Source organism: Lycorma delicatula, chromosome 3, assembly GCF_047948215.1.
Source record: "Lycorma delicatula isolate Av1 chromosome 3, ASM4794821v1, whole genome shotgun sequence".
NCBI classification, from domain to species: domain Eukaryota; kingdom Metazoa; phylum Arthropoda; class Insecta; order Hemiptera; family Fulgoridae; genus Lycorma; species Lycorma delicatula.
Window position 1 is genome coordinate 190,970,526 of NC_134457.1, and position 21,740 is coordinate 190,992,265.

General features: G+C 28.4%; 1 protein-coding gene across 1 annotated transcript in view; it reads right to left on the bottom strand.

Annotated features, from left to right (window-relative positions):
• The window catches only part of LOC142321058 (lachesin-like), a 438,367-nt gene that overhangs the window by 52,506 nt on the left and 364,121 nt on the right, over window positions 1-21,740 (bottom strand). Inside the window, exon 6 of the mRNA XM_075359063.1 lies at window positions 20,560-20,844. Coding sequence (XP_075215178.1) covers window positions 20,560-20,844 — 285 coding nt within the window. The remainder of the gene's footprint in view (window positions 1-20,559; window positions 20,845-21,740) is intronic.

Sequence of the window (21,740 nt, forward strand, 5' to 3'; positions counted from 1 at the left end):
CGATCTAATTTCAATGAAATCTTCACGGTTTAACAGCGTAATTATTCAAAAACGTGATATTCTGTTTAGTATTTAATTGAATAAACAAGATGAATTAGATGACCATAGTTAGATAATATTTGATGAAATGATCTTGGTTATGTCTTATCAAAAGACGGATAAGAAAAAAAATTAAAGCTACAGTTTGAAATAACTGTGGTATAAAACAGATTTTTAAGTCACAGACCAGACCTTAATTCAATGAAAAAATGATTTATGTCACTTGCTCGCGAATTTTATTTTGTTTTATTCTGTTAAAACTTTAGGGAACAAAAGTAAAAGCTCACATAATTTACAATATACGTTATTGAGAGTTCTCTTGGGTTTAAAATTCTGTTTCTTTCCTTTAATTTTGTTAATGATTTTGTTTTTTCCAAAAAGAACCTGTAACTAATTTTGCAGGCTTAATGTTTAACCACTAAGATTTGTCATTTATGCAATGAATCTTAGTGGTTAAATATCTAACATTCTGAAATTTTTTTCAAAGATTAAGACCCGATAGTCGCTAATCCTTCGTACGGTTTTCCTGAAAAATGTTAACCTCTGTTTCAGCAAAATATTCCGTACAAGGATAAATATTAGAATGAAATAGATTATAATAATTGAAATTAACTAATTTTGCGATAGGTTTTTATAAATCAAATTCGCTATCTTTTCTTCATATTACAATAATTAGTCAGGGAAGCGCGTACAGCCACCATATGGACTCCCTCCGCGAAGGGAGTGCATTAGAACCTCCATAAAACTAGGACCCCCATCAGGCGAATTCCTGCTAGATCGAAAGGTAATAGTATCGAAAGGCTTTCAGTGGACGGATTGAAGGGGATTGGGCCGGGAGAATGACGCAAATATTTTGCTAATCTCTCCCGGAATAAACCGGATATAAACATTTTCATAAATATGATCTTCAAAGAATCGGAACGCAATCGCAAAGTAGCCCATCTTTAAACAAATTGAAGATAAATTTATAACCGTCATTAAAAATTAAATGCCCGGCAGATAAATAAAAAGACCTGCAGCAAGCTCCAGCCTCTGCTATAAATAGGGGAATAAAATTCCCCCTACAGCCTTGCGTCTCCAATAGGTTTAGGCTGTATGTATATAACTGTATAAGTTTAATCATTAACTGTATAACTGTATGTATGTGATTGTAGGGTAGTCCAAAAAAAAAACTTTAAGAATAACAAGCATCTAGTGCCAAACTTACAGAGAAAATGAGGATTGAAGTGGTTTCTAATTTTTCCTTTACTAAGACAAATATTCGGTTGACTCTACAACCAATAATTTCGTTCACTACAGAGACTGGATATATTTTGAACATCAATACTATCAGTGAAAGAGACTTATAATTGCTATCTCCTGTACCTCAGGTACTTTACATACATCACAGCCATAAGAAAGATTGAGACAAAGAGTATAAAGCAATTGATTAATGTCTTTCTGAAATATTATATTATTTCATACAGTGCTTCAACTAAGCAGAGGATTTAAGCGGTACATAAACAAACGTACTGTGTTTGAGACGCTTTAGTTTAGAATATATTTAACAAAGGTAATTTTAAATGACTGCAAATCTATACTCTTTACTTTCATACTGAACTAATATAGATCGTATGTGTTATATTATTTTACAAAAAAATTATTTCACTATTACACCACTTTTCATAAACAGAGATAATACACCTCTTATTATTTATTATTTCTTTTCAAAATTTTTAGCAATATTTTATACATTGTTATCAGTATAAGATCGTATTTAATTTTTGGAAAATTATAATAGTAATTACTGACTTTTAAGTTATATTTTATAATAACTCTATTGGAATGACGTATATTGGAATTGCTTTATCGTGAATAAAGCTTGTAAAAAAATAAAAACAAAATAATTATAGAAGCTGGGAAAAATTAACCATTTATGATACAGTTATTTCCTAGACTGGAGTTGGTGTAGGTTTTTAGGAGCTAATTAAAAATTTTAAGCTAAAACTTATAATTTTTTTAATGATTAAATATAAAATTAAATTTTCTTTGAAATCTAACGACTGAATAAGATGGCAATTTGTTCACCCATTTAAGTTGTAGATAGGTATAAGTAAACTTAAATCTTCAGATTGACTAAAGTGAAAAAAATCTAGATTTGAAGGTACATATTTCATCAGCGAGAAGTCACAAATTTGAATTCATGATTTATATTAAACCTTTTTTAATTATATAATGAACAATATAAATAATAAAAATAGCACACTTAAAATATTAATAAAGAAAAACGTACTGGTTTCTGTATTTATTAAGTTGACTTGAATAGTTTAATTAACTTAAGTTGAGATTAAGTAGTTTATAGAACTATTTAATTTTTTCTTTAAAAAATCACTATTAAAAAAATGGGTAAATTGTCAGATAATGTAATATCTTAAAACCATTAATATGTTATTTATTAAATTTAATAATTATTAATACTATTATTAAATATCATTTAGGCTGAATTGTCAATTATAAATTTAAATGTAACAAAATAAAATTATGATAATAAATTTTTGTAATGTTTTATCACTATTTATTATATTAAAAAACAAGGAGAATACTCTTGTCACCGATTTACTCATTTCCTCCTTGTAATAAATTATGACCTGAAAGTTAATCAGGTCTTATTTTTGCACAAATTGGTACGGCTCAATTTGTAAGTTAATAATTTGATGAAAAAAAAGAAATGTTTATCGTTTACTTTTTATTTTTCAAAGACATCAAACTGTTACTGATTAATCTGAATCCTTTTCGTAATCAGTAAAATTATACGCTTTATAAAGCTTAAAAATCATTCCTCACTTTTACAAAAACGTTTTTTCTTTAAAGATGATCTACAGTACTGTCGGCACAGTTTCCGCTTAAATGAAATTGTAGTAAGTTAATATTTTATAAAAGTAGTCACAAACTTTAAAGTAAAATTTCACATCGAATATGTAGTGCTTCTACACACAAACACCAACCTGATTATACTTCTAATATTTTAATATAACTCTAAGAATATTTTGAGTACCTGCGCCATTTTCTATAGATAAAATTTAATTGTATAATTAAGTTCTCATTCTTATATTATCAACATATTTAATTTGGAAAAAACTATATGTAGTCTTTTATCAATATTTACAGACACAACCCCTTTCTTTGTTCAACGACCAAAATTAGAAAAAAATAACAATTACAAATAGAAACTACATAATTATAAACAAATAATAAAATAATGAATAGTATAATTTTGAAAATTAGCAAAGCATACCGATTAACAACATTTTTATAAAAATTTCCAAAAACTAATTTTTTTATTCAAAATTCAACCTGTATAAGGGGTATCAAAATACACATAAATTTAAAAAAAAATCTGTCAATAAATTATAAACACTAAAAATTTATAAATAATACATTTTTCTTTTCAAACTTTTATTTACAAGCGGTTACACTTCTGTGGGAACCTTAAATAAATTTATTAAATATATTCTCATTAAAACCGAATTCAAATTGAAATTCCTCAAAAATTACATACTAGTACTATATAGAACTTCTGAGGGTAGAAAGTAGAACGTACACAAGTAACTTTTGAAGAGTTGTACTATCAGTAATATAGTAGAAAACAATAACAAAAATTTTAAAAATGGACCATTGATGAAAAACTTAGAAAAGAAAGAATAGAAAAATAAAAAAAATTAAAAACGAAAGTGAGAACGGAAACAGAGAGGAAGTAAAATGTTTTGATTAATGCACAACACTCAGCGAGTGTAACGCAGTATAGAGTTACTAAGGTCCAGAACTTCTAGCCGCTTAAGTTTTCTAACATCCCCAACGTTGTCTGGGAGGTTTACGGTTAACGTGGTCATTTAGTCGGATTTCATATTTCAAAGTAAAACATTTTATTTCTTTCTTGACGTACCACAGATCTAAATATTCGTGTATTTCACTATTTTTAGCAAACCACGGCGCCTTAGCTATACAATTCTTTCATTTTTTCTGAAACTGCTGAATGATTTCAAGATTTGTTTTCCTTGCCTTGCCCCATAACTGGACGCTATATGTTCATACTGGTTTCAAAATTACTAAGTATAAAAGTAGCTTATTAGACAAAGACAAGTCAGACCTCCTGGCCAGAAATCAGTACATTTCCTTCAACTTCATGTTAAAATGCTTTCTCTTTTCGCTTGCATGAAATTTCCCCATTAAACGACGATCCAGGTGAAGGTACCCATATACCTTTCAGTATGAGAAATTAAAATCCCATCATCCAAGGACAGTCTCCTCTCCTCATTGCGAATGTAACATAGCTCGACTTAGCTTGATTAACACCTTATCTTATATTTACCAGTCACCTGCTGATTAGATTTAATTCGGATTGTAAATTAGTTGAAGCCAGAATTGGGTTGTCATCAACAGTCAGAAAAACCGTGTCATCGGCAATAAAAGCAACAATGACTCTATTTCCAACTGGAAGCTGGACAGTGAAGGTACACTATAAGATAGGTTCCAAAATAGACCCACTGGGTTGGCCTAGTGGTGAACGCGTCTTCCCAGATCAGCTGATTTGGAAATTGGGAATTCCAGCGTTCTGTTAGTTAAGTCAGTAGTTTTTACAGGAATTTGAATACTAGATCGTGGATACCGGTGTTCTTTCGTGATTGGGTTTTCAAAATTAACCACAAATTTCAGGGTTGGTCGAACTGAGACTGTACAAGATTACACTTCATTTACACTCACACATATATGTCATCCTCATTCATCTTCTGAAGTATTATCTGAAAGGTAATTACCGGAGGCTAAACAGGAAAAAGAAAAAGGTTCCAAAACAGAGCCTGCGGAACCTCCGATTTTCTCGAATAACGCAGATAATGCTTGATTATATTTTACCTGGGAGAAACGCCCATCCAGATAATTACAAAGAACAAGGTAATAAGTTTGAGGAAGGCCCTTTTTTATCTCTTATAAATTTTTTTTTTTTCAATATGTTTTTATTCCAGTATGATAAACTAGATTACATTTATAAGTTCTACCAGCAGTTGACTCCATGGATGTAAACTGTTGTTTCAATTATGGTGAATTAAACATTTATTTAAGAAAAAAATTTTTTTGTTTGAATAAAATAAATCTTTTTTTTTATTTTAATAAATTACTTTGTATTTGAAATAAATAAATTAATTAAAAGCTGATCAAACTTCAGGCTATGCAGTTTTTCAAATAAGTAAAGAGAATTCCGATGACTATGGAAAGGAGATTATTATTATTAGTAATTATTAGTCTTATTCCAGAATCTAGAACACATGTACCCGTTTATCAGATGATTTCGATTCTTTTACACGGTTGAAATAAGACGGGACAGAAATTTTAGGTGGTGAAAAATAGCAATTAAATTAAATTAAGAAAAATTATTTATTAAAGCATAATATTTTCTATTTACGTATATGTAAATTTATTATTTTTTAGAAAATATTATTATCCATAATTCAATAAAAACCCTTTCCTGGTATTGATAGTTTATTCTTATATAGTGGAAAAATAATTATACATGAAAAACTTTACCTAAGATTTAATAATATTGGGTGGAGGTAATTTATGATTAAGTTTTATTGTAAAATTATCATTATGTTAAAATAAACCAAAAAAAGTTTTAAATATTCATAAATTCTATATTTAAAAAATTTTTTTTTTGCTCCTCCTCCATAATCACTTTCCAAAAAAGTTTTTTGTTTTGTCTACGTTTGTAATGTTAAGTGGAAGTAAATGTCCACTAAAAAATGTATAACCAATAAAAAGTTACCAAATTTTTTTTTTTTTTTTTGGTGATGAGGGGTTAATTTAGATGACATTTTATTGTAATATTACGAAAAATTATTAATTTATTAAACTTTTAATAGTATTAAAACCCTCAAAAAATTTAAAAATTCAAAAAATCGATAAATTTAAACTTTTTTAAAAGTTTAATGGGTTGCCCCAACCACAATATTGCCCCCAAAGTATTTTTTTAGTCACTTCCACTACTATTATGTCTAGGAAGACATAAAAAAAATTCAGTTAAAAAACAGTAAATAAAAAGATAGCTTTTCCACTTTTGGTGAAATGTGAATTTTGGGGCAATTTTTTTTTTAAATGGTAAAATATGCATCCCGCATGGACTGAGTATAAAGTGGAGTGATGTTTGCAAAAGTTTCTGAAAATTGCTCCCCGAAACCTTCCCTTCATCACCTGGAGATATTGACCGAAACATTTTACCATAATTCGTCCCATATACACGAGTCTGTACAAAATTTCGTTAAAATCGGTTTATCCAGGCAAAATTTATTAATCTTCAAACATCCCAACGCACATGCATATGAACATTACTCCCCACTTTTTTTGTTTTTTTGGAGTACCTGGGTCATAACAGGCCGTTGACATGCAGAAAACCCATACCCCATTTTTTGATCATGCTTTCATTGTAGCATAGATCTATTACCAGAAAATGTGCTATGATGCCAAGAAAGCGAAATAATCAAGATGAAATAAAAACTTCTATTTGCACGATAATGGTTTGCTGCAAAGTGATTTATTATAAAAAAATTCGGGTGGTGGAAAAAAATTGAAAGATGGAATCATTTAAAAGAAGACAGAACGGAATGAGACACTAACAAGATTCAATGTCCATCTTAGCCGACGCGGTAACTTGTCATGAAAATTGCAATAGTCGTTTTGAATGTCTCATAAGGTTTTATCATTGGTTATTATTTTGTAAGTAACAAATTTACCACAGTGCTTGCAATATATATATATATATATATATATATATATATATATATATATATATATGTGTGTGTGTGTGTGTGTGTGTGCGGGCATGTATGCTCTTTTTTAATTTTATACTCTTTCAGATAGTCACTATAGAACATCTAACTTATAATGTAGTTTTAGTAAGTTTTAACTTGTTTCATTCTCAGCACATTTAAACTCTAATAACTTTGTGTCTTCATAAAAAAACCAGAACTTTTTAATTTCCTTTTATAAGCGAAACATTTTCTCTTAACGTTTACATCTAGTAAAACTATATAAAATCTAAATGTAACAGCTTACATTCTGTCAGAATGTCCTGGATGTTTTTCTTTTCGTTATTATTACAACACCGTTATTTCTGTAGTGGGGTCTATTTATTTACCAATTTCAAAGAACGGTTTTTTTAATAAGCAAGTTAATCTCACGTTTTCACGTAAGATGACGTACGATAAAGATAAAACCTGATTTAAATATTAAAATGACATTCAATTTTAAAGGTAAACAAAATATAAAACAGGAATTCGCCTCTAAAATATTTCTTTTTTAGTATCAAGAAATATTATTGTAATAGTTTGCACTACTATTTTTTGACTGACGAAGAAGAAAATTTCAAAATAATAAACCGAATTTCATTAATTACAAAATAGCAGTTAAAGGTAACTTAATTACGAGTACAAAAAACAAGCAACCTTCACCAAAAAAGAGAGTCTATGCAATCTAACGTTTACGGTGTTAACAAACATACTGAGATAATACCGATAGAAAAAATACCTTTTTTCGTAATATTACATCTCATAGCAATGCAATAATGAAAAACTAAAAATACTTTTTGAAAATATTTCTTGATAATCTCTTTTAATCTTACCTTAAAATCTTTATTTAAATGTACAAATTACCGATAGTAATCCAGAAACTTCTATAACTTCAAACTGAAAATCTTTTACGGAGAGCTTACGTCACAATAAATTACTGAACATCAATTCTAATTATTAAAATAAAAAATGATGAAAATATAATGTATTTTTCACGAAAATTTCACCCTTATTGTGTTCTAAATTTACAAGATATTTTATAAAGTTAAGTGATATTTAAAGAAATTAAATAAATTCGTAATAAATAATATAAACAGTTGACCGTATTAATGTGAGGCAGCATAAAGTAATACCATCTAATTCGACTTACAAATAGAACAGCTATGCAAACAATAACGATAAAAAACAACTATCTCATGCAGTTTTTAAACGTTTTTTGAAACGTCTTTAAAATCACATCACAACATGCGGGTACGAAAACAGAAATTTGTAGCCTAACGAAAAGGCCTATATCGTCATGCCTTAATAACTCCCTAACTATTAGTCTCAGAGACGTAAATGCAATGTAATTTTATAATTTACATGATCAGCTCGCCGATACGACTTTGAGTTTGTGTCACTATTGAGCGGATTGGCGAGGAGGGGATAAAACGCAGATCGGCCAAAACTGGCACTCTCACTCATTTCCATTCAGTGTAGCTCACGACTTAGAAATGATTCGTGTGTTTGAGTTTAGAGTGTGTCGAGATATATCAATTTAAGAAATAATAAGTGTATTTTGGACAATAATTACGAGTAAAAAATTAAAATAAATATGTAAATAAGTATAAAAATTCAATATGTCAGCCTCAGCCCGTGCAAAAACCAGCCGGAAATATAAATTACGCATATCGTCGGAAAGGGAAGTTTATGAGCCACGCACAGGTACGCCAATATTCGGTGCAGAGCGAGCAAGACTGTTTCGGGAGTGTCGTAAAGCTGGCACAGCGCGCTCAGTGAACGACGCTGACGGCGCGAGCACCTCCACCGCTGCTTATTATGCCTTATGTATCTTACTTTTCATATCACGGACCAATGCTGAACAAAATTGTCGTCGAATATTAGTCGAAATAAATATCATGTACCATTTAGCGTCGGTTTTATGTTAAAATTAAATTTAGTACGCAGTTTTTATTTCAATTCAATACACTAACAGCGACTCGCTGACAAACAGACCGACCAATTTATCTGTAGAGTTGACCAAATGAAGGAACTAAAATTTTCCATCGGTGACTTTCAGTTTTGTTAAAAAAAAAAAAAACGATGGTGATTCTCCCATTTAACTGTACAGATAAGTTGTCGGTCTGTAGCTTGGAAGAATTTCATCCAAGGTCTGTAACGTTTCACCTTAAACCAACTGCCGTGCGCTTGTTTATTTTATTCATAAATTTAATGTAAAAAATAAATCTTAAGCTGACTGACTGTTTTTATAAAATTATAGTAACTTAAGTTATTATTTACGTTAACAAAAATTCATAAAAATAAATAATTATACTTTTTAAATAATTTCTTATTTTCTGAATTAAAATGTCTCCCAAGGGAAGTTATCGACAATAATACATGACTCATACGAGCTGAATTCAGGTTCATACGAGACTTAAAAAAAAAAAATATTAAAGTTAAATTTTTTTATATTTTCCTAATGTTTACGTTGCAATTTTTTCAACTAGTGAACACTAAACAACCCTCCCATGGTCCAATGAGATGAGGATGATATCTATGACGAATAAATGTGGTGTAGTCTTGTACAGATTCAAGCAGGCTATTCCTGAGACGTGTGGTTAATTGAACTCAACCGCCAAAGTACATCGGTAACCACTGTCTAGTATTTAAATCCGTAAAAGAAAGAAATTAATTTTTATTAGGATTTGAACCTCAGAACCTTCTACCTCAAAAATCAGCCGTTAAACTGATTTGTGACAATTTAACCAATAGGTAGGCTAAGTTAAATAAATACAACAATTAAAAAGAAAGAAATACGTTTTTTATAGCTTAAAAAAGTGAATCTTTAAAATAAAAAGTTTTCAAATCCCTTATTTTTCCACTAACCATAATGCAATTTTTTTTTAGATAAGGCCCACTTTATGGTTAAAGAGGTCAAGTACGAGATAGATTCTCGAATGTTATTTTAACTTTCAGGAATACAAAATAGACTTAACTTTAAAGAATTTTACAATTTTTGGAAAATATTTATTTCTGATTACTACACATGTAAACTGATAGGTAATTTTTGTTGTTTTATCCTTATAAAAAAAAGGTAAATTTGTTTTATCTTATCTTACACCATTTTCATCAGGAAATATGACATAAATAAATGTTTACGGAAGACAAATGATAATCTGAAATTAAATGAAAAATATTTTTTATTCACTATTTTACTAGCAATTTATTCATTAGTATGTAAACAGCTAAGATATTAAAAAAAAAATAATAATAAAATAGAAACTGTGAAATTTATTCTTTAGGGTAGATAAAAAAAAAAAAATCTAAAATCATATTTAATGTTCAACTAAAACATGTTAAACTTGTCATTTACAAGTATATTTATCAAGAGAGTAAAATAAAGATATTTTTATTTATATCCAACGGATTTTATTGTTTTATTATACCGGAAAAGTAGATTTCCACCTATCGGATATATTGGTTATCACATAAATATGTATTGAGATTTTATGATGCCACAAGAGGCAAGACCGGTGCAGAATACAGTTTATTGAAAAATGTAATGTAGTTTATCGCTTCCTTTGTAATTTAATGTTATATACTCATAAAGCTTACATAAACCTTAAAATAAAACGAATCAAAATACTTCCTTTTATTGAAAATTATTAATGAGATTTTTTCAAATTACAAATAACTAAAAGAAAATATAATTTAAATAAGTTACTGCTATATGATAAACTAAATCACGTTTTAATAAAATTTATGTGTTACATAAATATTTCTTTACAAGCAACTAGAGTAAATTTAATAAAAAACTAATCTAAATATTAAAAAACATTTGTAAACAAACTAAAAAACCTTAGTTTTTCTTCAATTACTCAGCAACTAATTTAGTTACAGACTTCGTTGGGGGTCTTAAAGCATTCATTACATCAGGGCGCAGATAACCAACACACAGCGACTACGGTCATTCAATTATGAGAGGAGTTCTAAGGAAATATAGTCCCATTTTTTAAACTAATCTTCGAAAAAAGGATTGTAAAATTAATGATAAAATTTCAGATAAAAATAAATAATTAAATAAAAATTTATCAAAATAAAAATAAATGCATATAAGGAGTTAAGTTTATAGTGAAGAAAACTGCAACATAAAGGATATGTGTAAAAAAAATCCACGTAAAATTGAAAGAAAAATCTAGAAGGTTCAAAACATAGTTGAAAGAATAATTTGTTGAATCATAAAAATATTTCTACTTCTCTTATACGGAGAAGGGCTCATACAAATATTTCTACTTCTCTTATACGGAGAAGAGCAGAAGGCCAGAAGTACAAAGTAAATTGTCGTTGCCTTCTTCATCAAAATCATTACTAATAACAAAAAACAACTGTACTAGTGACTCACTAATTTTAATACTATTAATTAGTTTTCCGGTTATTATTTTAAAACCATTGAAATAGGTAGCATAAAATATCAATTAATATAATTTTTTCTGTGGTAAAAAAATGTTTCTTTTAATTATGTCTTAATATAAATTTTAGGCAGCTGATAGAGAAAGCCAGAGAGATCAATATCCCTTTGTAATATGTTTCCTAGATTTTGCCAAGGTCTTTGATTCGGTTGGGTGGAAAGATCTGTAACGGATACTGAAGGAGATGGGCGTTCTTGATCATCTAGTTACCCTCATTCAAAGCCTGTATGTAAAGAACAGCGCGATGGTTTTAATGGAAAATGATAAAACTGAGACCTTTTACCTGTCGAGAGATGTACGGCAGGGGTATATATTGTCTTCGACTTATTCAAAATTTACGGCAAATATATCACGTGGGAGCCTAAAAAACTGGCATGAATAGGAGGCTGGCTATATTGACGATACGACCCTGTTCAAAGACTCTGAAGTTGAAATAAAGGAGATTCTCGACATAGCTAAGCAAGAAAGTGAAGCATTAGGGCTGATATTAAACATCGAAGAAGCAGGAAAGTTATGATGATATTATTCGCATGATATATTCGCCGTGAATATTTACTAAGATCGGAGACAAAATATATCCCTGTCGTACTCCTCTCCACAGGTAAAAGGACTCAGTTGTGTTACTTTACAGTCAAAACATCGCGCTGTAATTTGCATGTAGGTTTCGAATGACGGTAACTAGATGACCAGGAACGCCCATCTCCTTCAATACTCGCCAATGATAGAATAGACAGAACCAATGATCTTCCAGTGAGTGAGTGCTATGTGATTTCAAAATGATGGATAATTTCATATATTTAGGATCCAGAATATATAAAGATGGGGGCTTGTCGATCGAATTACAAAGAAGAATTACCTTGGAAAAGAAGGGGCTTACGAATTTGGCAGTTATTTTGGAAGGATAGGACAACCACGAAGAAGCTGCTTCAGGTACTACTCTTCCCATTAGTCATGTACAGCGCGGCGTTGAGACTTGGACCAACAAGGAGGAAGATCGGAGGAAAATTAATGCATTCGAAATATGGGACTACAGTAGAATTCTCCGCATCTCATGGACGGAAAAGAGGACAAACAACTCGATTATAAATAAGCTGGGTATACAGGGGAGGTTGTCCGCAATATGCATGCAGTGTATTCTTCTCTTTTTAGGCCGCATAATCTGTAGGCACGGTGAAATTCTTGAGAAGTTAGTCGTATAGGGAAAATCGAGAGCAGTAGGTCGCGCGGAAGACCACCGAAAAGATGCTGGACCAAATTGAACAGGCGACTGGAGAGACATTAGGCACATTGATTCGAATTGGAAAGGACCGTGAGCAATGGCGGGAAATTATCAGCGGAATATGAATCGCGTCACCAGCTTTCAAGACATAAGAGGAAAATCAGTGACAATGGTGATTAACTCTGTCTCATTGTGGGGAAACTATTTCATTTTGGATTATGAATAATATGCTTTACTCATTTTGGGTACCTGATTCGCATGAATTTTGTGTTCCTGATTTATGCCTTGATTCCTGGGCAAAGTGAAATAAACCCGTACTGAAATTCCAGGAACCCAAATTAACGGGTAAGCTTGATGGTTGGTTTAACCTGACAAATTGAATAAAACAGTGATTTTATTTCTAGATATTCTCAGATGTTAAAAGTATTATTCTTTCTATTTAAAAATTAATGAATTTTTTCAGCTAGGTTTTGGATATTTTGGTGTTAATAAAATTCATTTTTTGCTATTGGTTTTTGTTTTTAATTTAACTTTATTTATATAGTATTGTTCAAAATTAAATTCTACAAGCTTTGTTTAAACATTTTACGTTTTATTACGATGTATCAAAATTATTGCACGTAAAACATAAAAAACAGGGTTTTCACCACAATTTTTTGTGTTCTAGCCCAGTTTTTCAAAAACCACTTTAAATACGGTTCTGAAACCTGTTTCATTCAATTTGTTAGATTAAAAACCATAAGAAACAATCAAGCTTACTCCTTAATTTGTGTTCCTAGAATTTCAGGACGGCTTTATTTTTACTCTTGCCCAGGAATCATGGCGAAACTTTTCGCCAGTCGTAACTCGCTAACGAAGGGTTTCCGGACCTATATTGATACAACTTTTTTCATTCCTTTCACTGGTAGAACACGTCCTAAAATTTTTTCTGTTTCTTCGTGAAACACTGTGTGTGTGTGTGTGTGTGTGTGTGTGTGTGTATATATATATATATCGCTTTTTCCATTTAATATAAGGTACATACTTCAAGTTGCTAGATTTTTTTTTTTTTGTAAATTTGATCAGAAAATATTTATTCCGTTAGGTAATACAAACAGTTTTTCATTTAATAAACAGTTTTAAAATAAATACCAATTATGTAAAATTACTAATTCATTCAAAAGAGTTCGTTTAATTTTATCATTAAAAAGTTCTACCGAGCCAACTTTTCACTATAAAGAAAAACACGAGGACTCCAAACGTAACTTCTTTTGGTATTACGGCGATCTTTTAAGGTGACAGAAGAGGGAAAACCAATCATCCCAAAATTATTATTTTTTTTTATGTTACAACAATGTTTAGTTTCTTTAACTTGAAAAAGGAGGAGTAACAAGTCAAATAAAAAATAAAAAAAGTTCCATCGACAGCGATTGCAAGTTTTTCGGTTTTAAAAATGTTTTTATTTATTTTTAAACCTAACAAGCTAACAATTCATGTTAAACTAAATGTGTTTTGCAATTTAAAGTTTCAGTAAATCATCCCAGCTTTCTCTGAACCTTTTTATTTGGCTTTACGCCATTGACAGTGTTATGTGAATTTGTTTTTATTTTGTTCACGTTACCTGGCTATAAACCGTACAAGTTATATTATTGTATAAAACTTTTTCTACACTTTAGTCGTATGCTTGCACACTATAACCGATTATGTTTATTTAAACGATTTATAAGTAAAAATATTTTCTAAATATACTTTCTATTGGTATTCCAAAGAAAAAAATTACTTATTCTTGCTCATTATAGATAATAAGTTCGGTATCAGTTTAGGTTTACCAATAACCACAGAGTTGAAATCAATTATGATGATAAAAGTTAATTGTGGAATAATGATATTTATTTTACCGATAAAATTACTAAGAGGAAGTAGTTTTAAGTTTCTGACGATGTAGTTTTAAGTTTCAATGGATACAATTTAAGATGGTAATACTTAGTCGAATACAAATTCTGAGAAAAGGTTTTTGAAAATGATGCAAAAGAATATTATCAACTTTGTCCTTGAATTTATTATTATCATCTAAATGAGAAAAATTGTCAAAATAGTTCTAAATTTTGCTGCATCACAACATTATTAAATTATTTAGAAAAGTACATAAATTTTCACTAAAATCAATTCAACTCTTGATAATCCAAACCTCAGTAATTAAGATATAAAAGTGACTACTTTCAACGATTTAATTTACAAAAATAAAATATACGAGGTAAATAATGCCCAAAATACACACTACCGAGAGAAAAATATTCGGCATACAGTTAACAACTACCATTTTATAAATATTGTCGGCTTAAATTTAAATTAAGTAGTTATGGGAATAATTAATTAATTTCACTCATCTGGCTTTACAAATCTTATTCTAGAATATATTTATAAAATTTAAAATACACAGTAATTTAATAGATAAAAATTCAAAAAGAATATTACTAATCACAAAAAGGAACGTGTTCTCTATGTGACAACATCTTCAGTTCAAAATTATGTAAAAGCTTACATAATTTTTTAAGCTTACATGTTTTCATTTGCGTCAGATCAGCATAAATTTAAAAATAGGTAGAAATATGAAAATTAAACAGACGTACATGAAATAGTAAATCAACTATATATTCTTTGATTCATAGACGGTCCTTTAATTATGTTTTACTTTTTTTAATATTTCGTTAATTTTGAAGACGAGATTTTGAAAGTGATAAACAGACGTTTTTTAACTTTTTAATATTGTTATAGTTATATTTTGGTGTAATTTGGGAACTTTCATTGCATATTTTAAACCCAATAACAGTTCCTTAAAAAACAAAAAAAAAACTTTTTTTTGTTTTTGAAATATATCTTTGTTAATTTAGTTAAACATATTTAGTTAATTAGTTAAAAATAGTAAGATAAAAAATTGAAAATCGCAATAAAATATATTTCTGTTGAATAATTTGTCACTGTGATTAGTGTAAATAAATAAAATAATTATTACTGAATAGGCACTGTTTTACATAATACAGTTTGATTCTTCAGAAACTTGATATTTTCAAAGGTATTATTCTAAAAATAATAACTGATGAAAATTCAATTTCCCTTATTATAATGGAATTCTTTATTTTTCCAATAAAATGATTAGACTTTATTATTTTTTTCTCGTATATACATTGTATGTACATGAGCGGTATGTATAATGAAATATAATAATACGCTAACCAACAAAAAGTATTTTCAATATATCAGTATATTCCTTCAGGTGGAATGTAATAATATGAACAATATGAAAAAGTATGCCATAAAGTATGTAATGATTAAAACAAAATAATAAGGAAAATATACAGTAATTTTATAACTCAGATTCTGAAATTTTTTGAGAAAAAATCTGATTTATATATTGTAATTATTATTATACCTTAAAAATCTTTTTCTTTTTCCTATTTAGCCTCCGGTAGTAACTACCGTTTAGATAATTCTTCAGAGGATGAATGAGGATGATATGTATGAGTGTAAACGAAGTGTAGTCTTGTACATTCTCAGTTCGGCCCATTCCTGAGATGTGTGGTTAATTGAAACCCAACCACCAAAGAACACCGGTATCCACGATCTAGTATTCAAATCCGTGTAAAAATAACTGGCTTTACTAGGACTTGAATGCTGTAACTCTCCACTTTCCAAATCAGCTGATTTGGGAAGACGCGTTAACCACTAGACCAACCCGATGGGTATTATACCTTAAATCTAATTATGCAAAATATAACTAAATAACACAGAAAAAACAAAGTTAAGCAGAAATATTAAAATAGGTGTTAAAACTAATATTTTTTTTTTTTTTTTGTTTTATAGCGATCTATCAAATAATAAATATTATATTTGTAGTAAATAATTATTTAAAAAAATAATTTTTTACCAACAAATCATCGATTCCACCAATTATCATGCGATTCATCAGTAAATTTTTAATATTAATTTTCTAAAAATTCGAATGTATATTTTAGTTTAAAATGTGAATCAACTTCATTCGGTAATTAAAATTGGTTGAAGGAAGAAGGTTGTTTGTTTACATCTTGAGACTGTTCCTGAATTCAGTTTCATTATTAAAACCTTGGAGAAAAAAATGTCTTTTGAAATAATAACTTGATCATGTTTTTATACATAAGCGTGCTTATATACGATTTTTTTATCCACTCTACCGGACAGAAATCTTAACCGATTTTGACGAAACGTGGTGGGGGGATGTAAATCTAATTGGAATAAAGCTATAATGATTTTCAAGCGAATCGGTTCACAGAAACCGGAGTTAGAGCAAATAAAAACTGGGCGCAATATTTTTAAATTTCCTTTTATTTTATTAAGGTTAAATTATTTTAAGAGATAAGAATGATTTGATGCTGTTCTATGCAGAACCGATGTAACACTGGTGAAGCATATAAAATATTTTTATTTATACTGACAGGTAATATTAAAATTAGTGATAATATACTATAAATACTTTTTTGATTAAGTTTTGATATTCTAAACGAGAAACTTAATGTGCAGTAAAATAAATATTCTTTTAGCGGATTTAAAAAAAAAACTGTAGAAATCTCTACTGTGCCCAGGTAAATTTAATAAGGGGGTGTCGTGGGAGGGGACACCAACCTTTCTTTACGGTTTGAGGTCTCCTGAATACGATTCTGTAATGTTCATATTCATATGTAACGTATAATCTCAAAACCAAGAACCAAAAGTCACAATATAATACGTAAACCAGTGGTATCGTAAATATTCTTTTTAAGTGTTAGTAACTTTTTTGAAAAATGTTCTGTATTTATTTTGTAAAGAAATTAGATAAATTTTGAAAAAAAAAATTAATGCAGCCAATCTAATAAAACACTAAGATACAGAGTGTATTTTAACTTAGTACAGTAGTACTATGACAGTTAATAAGTAGAGACCGGATTACATGCATTTGCATATTATGCCCATTCTCACAGGTTATTGCATATTTTCCTTAAAATTTAGTGATGAAGCATATTTTTGCTTCATCAAAAATATGCTCCATCACTAAATTTTTGCTACATTTACAATATAGTTTTCGGTAGGGTACCTTGTTAATAAATAAAATCATACGTTGTAGCCGACCAAACCTATTAGCTGTACGGCTCTTAGAGCGCATTTAGCAGCCGCGGAACAGTACCTCTGATTGTTTAAGTTTACAAAAGTAACAAAATGTTAAATAATTGTTAATTATCGAATTTATCGATATGCTATTCAACTACTTACTGATTGTATGCTGATTTTGAAATAAAAAAACTAAAAATTACTATTTTATTATTTAAAGTTGCATATTTTGTCACTTTTTATGCATATTTCAAGCTTTTTATGTTATATATAATCCGGTCTCTAATAATAAGTAGTATGCCAGTACTGTACTCTATGTGTACATATAGCTTTACTAATGCTCGGTTGTTTTACAATTTATCACCTACAAGTTTGAAAGCTGGGAACCCATAAAAGCTTTCTTCATTTTTTAATTGTGATATATATTGTAATATTGTGATTTAAATTGTAATATATATATATATATATATATATATATATATATATATATAATATAAAGCATACTTGTACAAATAGAAATTATTAATATCAGATGAGAAGGAAAAGGGCTAAATGATTACCCCAGATTTTTAGTCGAGTTTAAAATACGCTATTATTTTTATAATCAAACTGAGTAAAACGAAAGTTCATTTTTTTCTAAATAATCAATTAGCAGGCGTTTTCGATTGCTGGAGTGTGCAGTATCTACATTTTTAAATGTAAGATATCTCACTGTAATTGAACGTTTACCCAGTACATTTTATCTTAATTTCGATATATGTCTGCTCCTTCATTCTTTCCTCCCATACCTAACGTAATTATTTTACATTAATCCAGAATTATGTGTACAGAGTGTAAAGTTATATATTTGTTTTCAAATTAACTAAAATTTAAAAATATTTATAAATATATTTTATTTTATTAATTTCTTATCAAATTTAAATATAATAATCTTATAGTTACAGGTAATTTAAAGAAGAAAGTTCATATTTCGATTAACATCAACTAAAAACAAGGATAACGTTAAACGACTATTAATAGTAAATCAACAAACTATTATCTGCAAAATAATTCTACTCACTAAAACTTTTATTTCAAAAGAAATTTAATAATTAAAATCGTCTTTGAAATTGTTAATTACGTGACTTCTACCTGTTAACAAAGCAAGTTCCTTACTTTCTTTTAATAGCTTTACTAATGCTCGGTTGTTTTACAATTTATCACCTACAAGTTTGAAAGCTTGGAACCCATAAAAACTTTATTCATTTTTTAATTGTAAAATATTTTATATTGTTATTTTTATAAATTATTTTAACAATTTAATCTAGTTAAATATTCTATATTCATACTTCAGTATCTGTATACAATTTTTGTATAACAACTGAAATTTTAAATATTTGTTATAAAAATAGACGATAATTAAAACATTTTGAAACAAAAAAATTGTTTTCAAATTCTCCAAAATATTAGCTCTGACGTTTTAAACTGCATCCTTATTTTTATTATTCTTTGTTCAGAGAATATTAGTAACGGATTAAATTAGACCAATTTTTATTATTCTTATCGGCATAAAAATTAGAAAAAAAAAACATTAAAGGAAACTTTTAAATAAGTTTTTAAGAAGGTCGTAAGGGCTAATATAATATCCAATTTTATTAATGAAGAGATGTGAAATTTTAAGCTTCATAGATATTACAACGATTCACCATTATCGTTATCATTTTTTAATAACGAATAAATTCCTATTTTAAAATTTTACTTATCTGTTTTTTTTATAATACATTTTTTTATAATGTTCAATAATTGTTATAATATTAAAAATGTTATGTTCAATAAAAATGATTTTTCATTAAATATTTTTGATTTTTGTATGTTGTTTTCAAATATTTTTTGATATTTTTCTGGAGCTTTTCATTTTATTCTTTGTAGTTTTGCTTATGATATTAAAATTTCATCTTCACATTTAATGAATAACTTTTTTGTAAATCTTATTTTTTTCTTAAAATATCTTCTGACATCAGTAGAAATTTTTTTAGCTTTTTAATTCTAGTAAAGATAAATCAATCATTAATAGATGATAAATGCTATCATCTACTAATATCGGCACTATTTCTTCTACAAGAAGTTGATGCATTATAAAAATATTGTTACATTAAAAAAAAAAAAAAAATTCTACTAAATTCCAGACGATTTGAATACTCTTTAAAAACAGATTTTTGGATCTGTTTTTTAAATCTTTAAAAACAGAACCATGTTATCGAACACGTTTTGATAACGTGGTTCCGTTTGATTTCATTTTAATCCACCAGAGTGAGTATATGTATATCTCTTCAGTATACTAGTAGGATCGGACAGTCGTGACTGTTTTTAAATTTTAACTATGATTTTTTTTAACTTTTGACTTTAATGCATTAATTTTAATTCCTGATGATGGCTTCCAAGTAAGCCGAAAGATTTAGAAAATATATAAACGTGCTGGTAAGGTGGATTATATTAATTGTTAATTTAGTTATTTAACATATCAGCGGTACCATGTTTGAGAAATTAAATTAGTAGGGTATGACTTATTAAAAACATGCCCTGTTAAATAAACGAAATAGATTGTAATAGTAGGCTCAAAATGATTATAATTTTAAAATAGATAAAAAAAACTAGTATAATTTTTATAATTTTATATTTTATGCTATTAACACATATCACATATCATTAACACATATGCATAGTAACACATATGGTCTTTTATATAAACAAAATTGTAATATGTGTTTTATAGTCTAGAAAAAAAAACATTTCCGTTCTTCTGGTAGACTGTTTTCATTTAAGTTCTACGTTTGCTATTTTTACAAAAAAAAAAAATTCGGCTCTTTATTTTCAATTCAAATTTTATGCGCTTCATTTCAGAAGATAAAATATAAATATAAGAAAATAACAATTAATAAAACAAAAGTGAAATAGTTACCGTATAGCCGGACGGAACCCTCCGTCTCGCCGAGGGAATTTTTTGAAATACATCTGTAGTTACCAAAATCGCTTGGTCTCAAATCACGAATAGTAAGTTTCATATGATTCCTATAGCTGCTCTCCGTCGATTCTAATGAATATTTACTTGAAGGCAATAATATTACGTTTTCGTGTATCCAAAAATTAATAGCACGAGGGAATGCTTCTGAGTGGCAGTCTACCGTCACATCAGTACCAGAAGGCGCACCCACTAACTGATTCGGCACCCAGATCATCGGACCAACTGTAAATTAACAAGAAAATTAATTATAAGAAAAAGTTTCTTTTTATACATAAGCACACTTAATAAAATAAACAGGAGACGTAAACAAATGTTTAGTGAAAAGACAAATTATTTACTAAACAATACAATTATGTATTTAGTTTTAGCTTTAAACGAATTACTTACAACGATAACAAAATATTGTATTATCTGCTATCCTAAAGTAATTAATGTATAATAAATAATGTAATCTTTTTTTTCATAAAATTACAAAACTCAAATGTATACTATGTCCCAAAATTCCATTGCTAAATCGATTCTAAATTTGGCAACCTAAAAGATAATAACACACAAATCTTTTTTTACCTCTTTTATTGAATAAAAAACTAATCTCTAAGTGCCGTCGGTTTTGATTTTAATAATAAAAAACCATGAAAATTATTTGAATAGAATGGAATGAGTAACTGACCCTTTGATAGCACTACAAATCAACTGGATGTTAAATGACAATAGTAAACAGATTCTGTATGCAAATAAGGATAGATTTTTACATAAAATAGATATAAATTAATCATAAATTTTCTCATGTTAACCTTTTTTTTATCAATTATAATTTTTGTATAAAAACTTTTTACCTACAGAAAGGGAAATTTTTAGCCTGCGGATATACAGATTATAAAATATAACTCAGTTTTGTAATGTTTCGTGGCAGTTTGAATGAACATTTTACCCAGTGTCTACATGGCTGTCATATAACCTGTACACGCTGGGACTTTCATCGTTGCTTTTATCTGTCTTCTCTAATTGTTACATTAATTTTTATTTTATAACAGAAATAAAATTATAATTTGTTACGACTCACATATTTACCGGCGGTTCAAACCATCTGAAGTTTCTTTCAAATTTAAAAAAAAAAA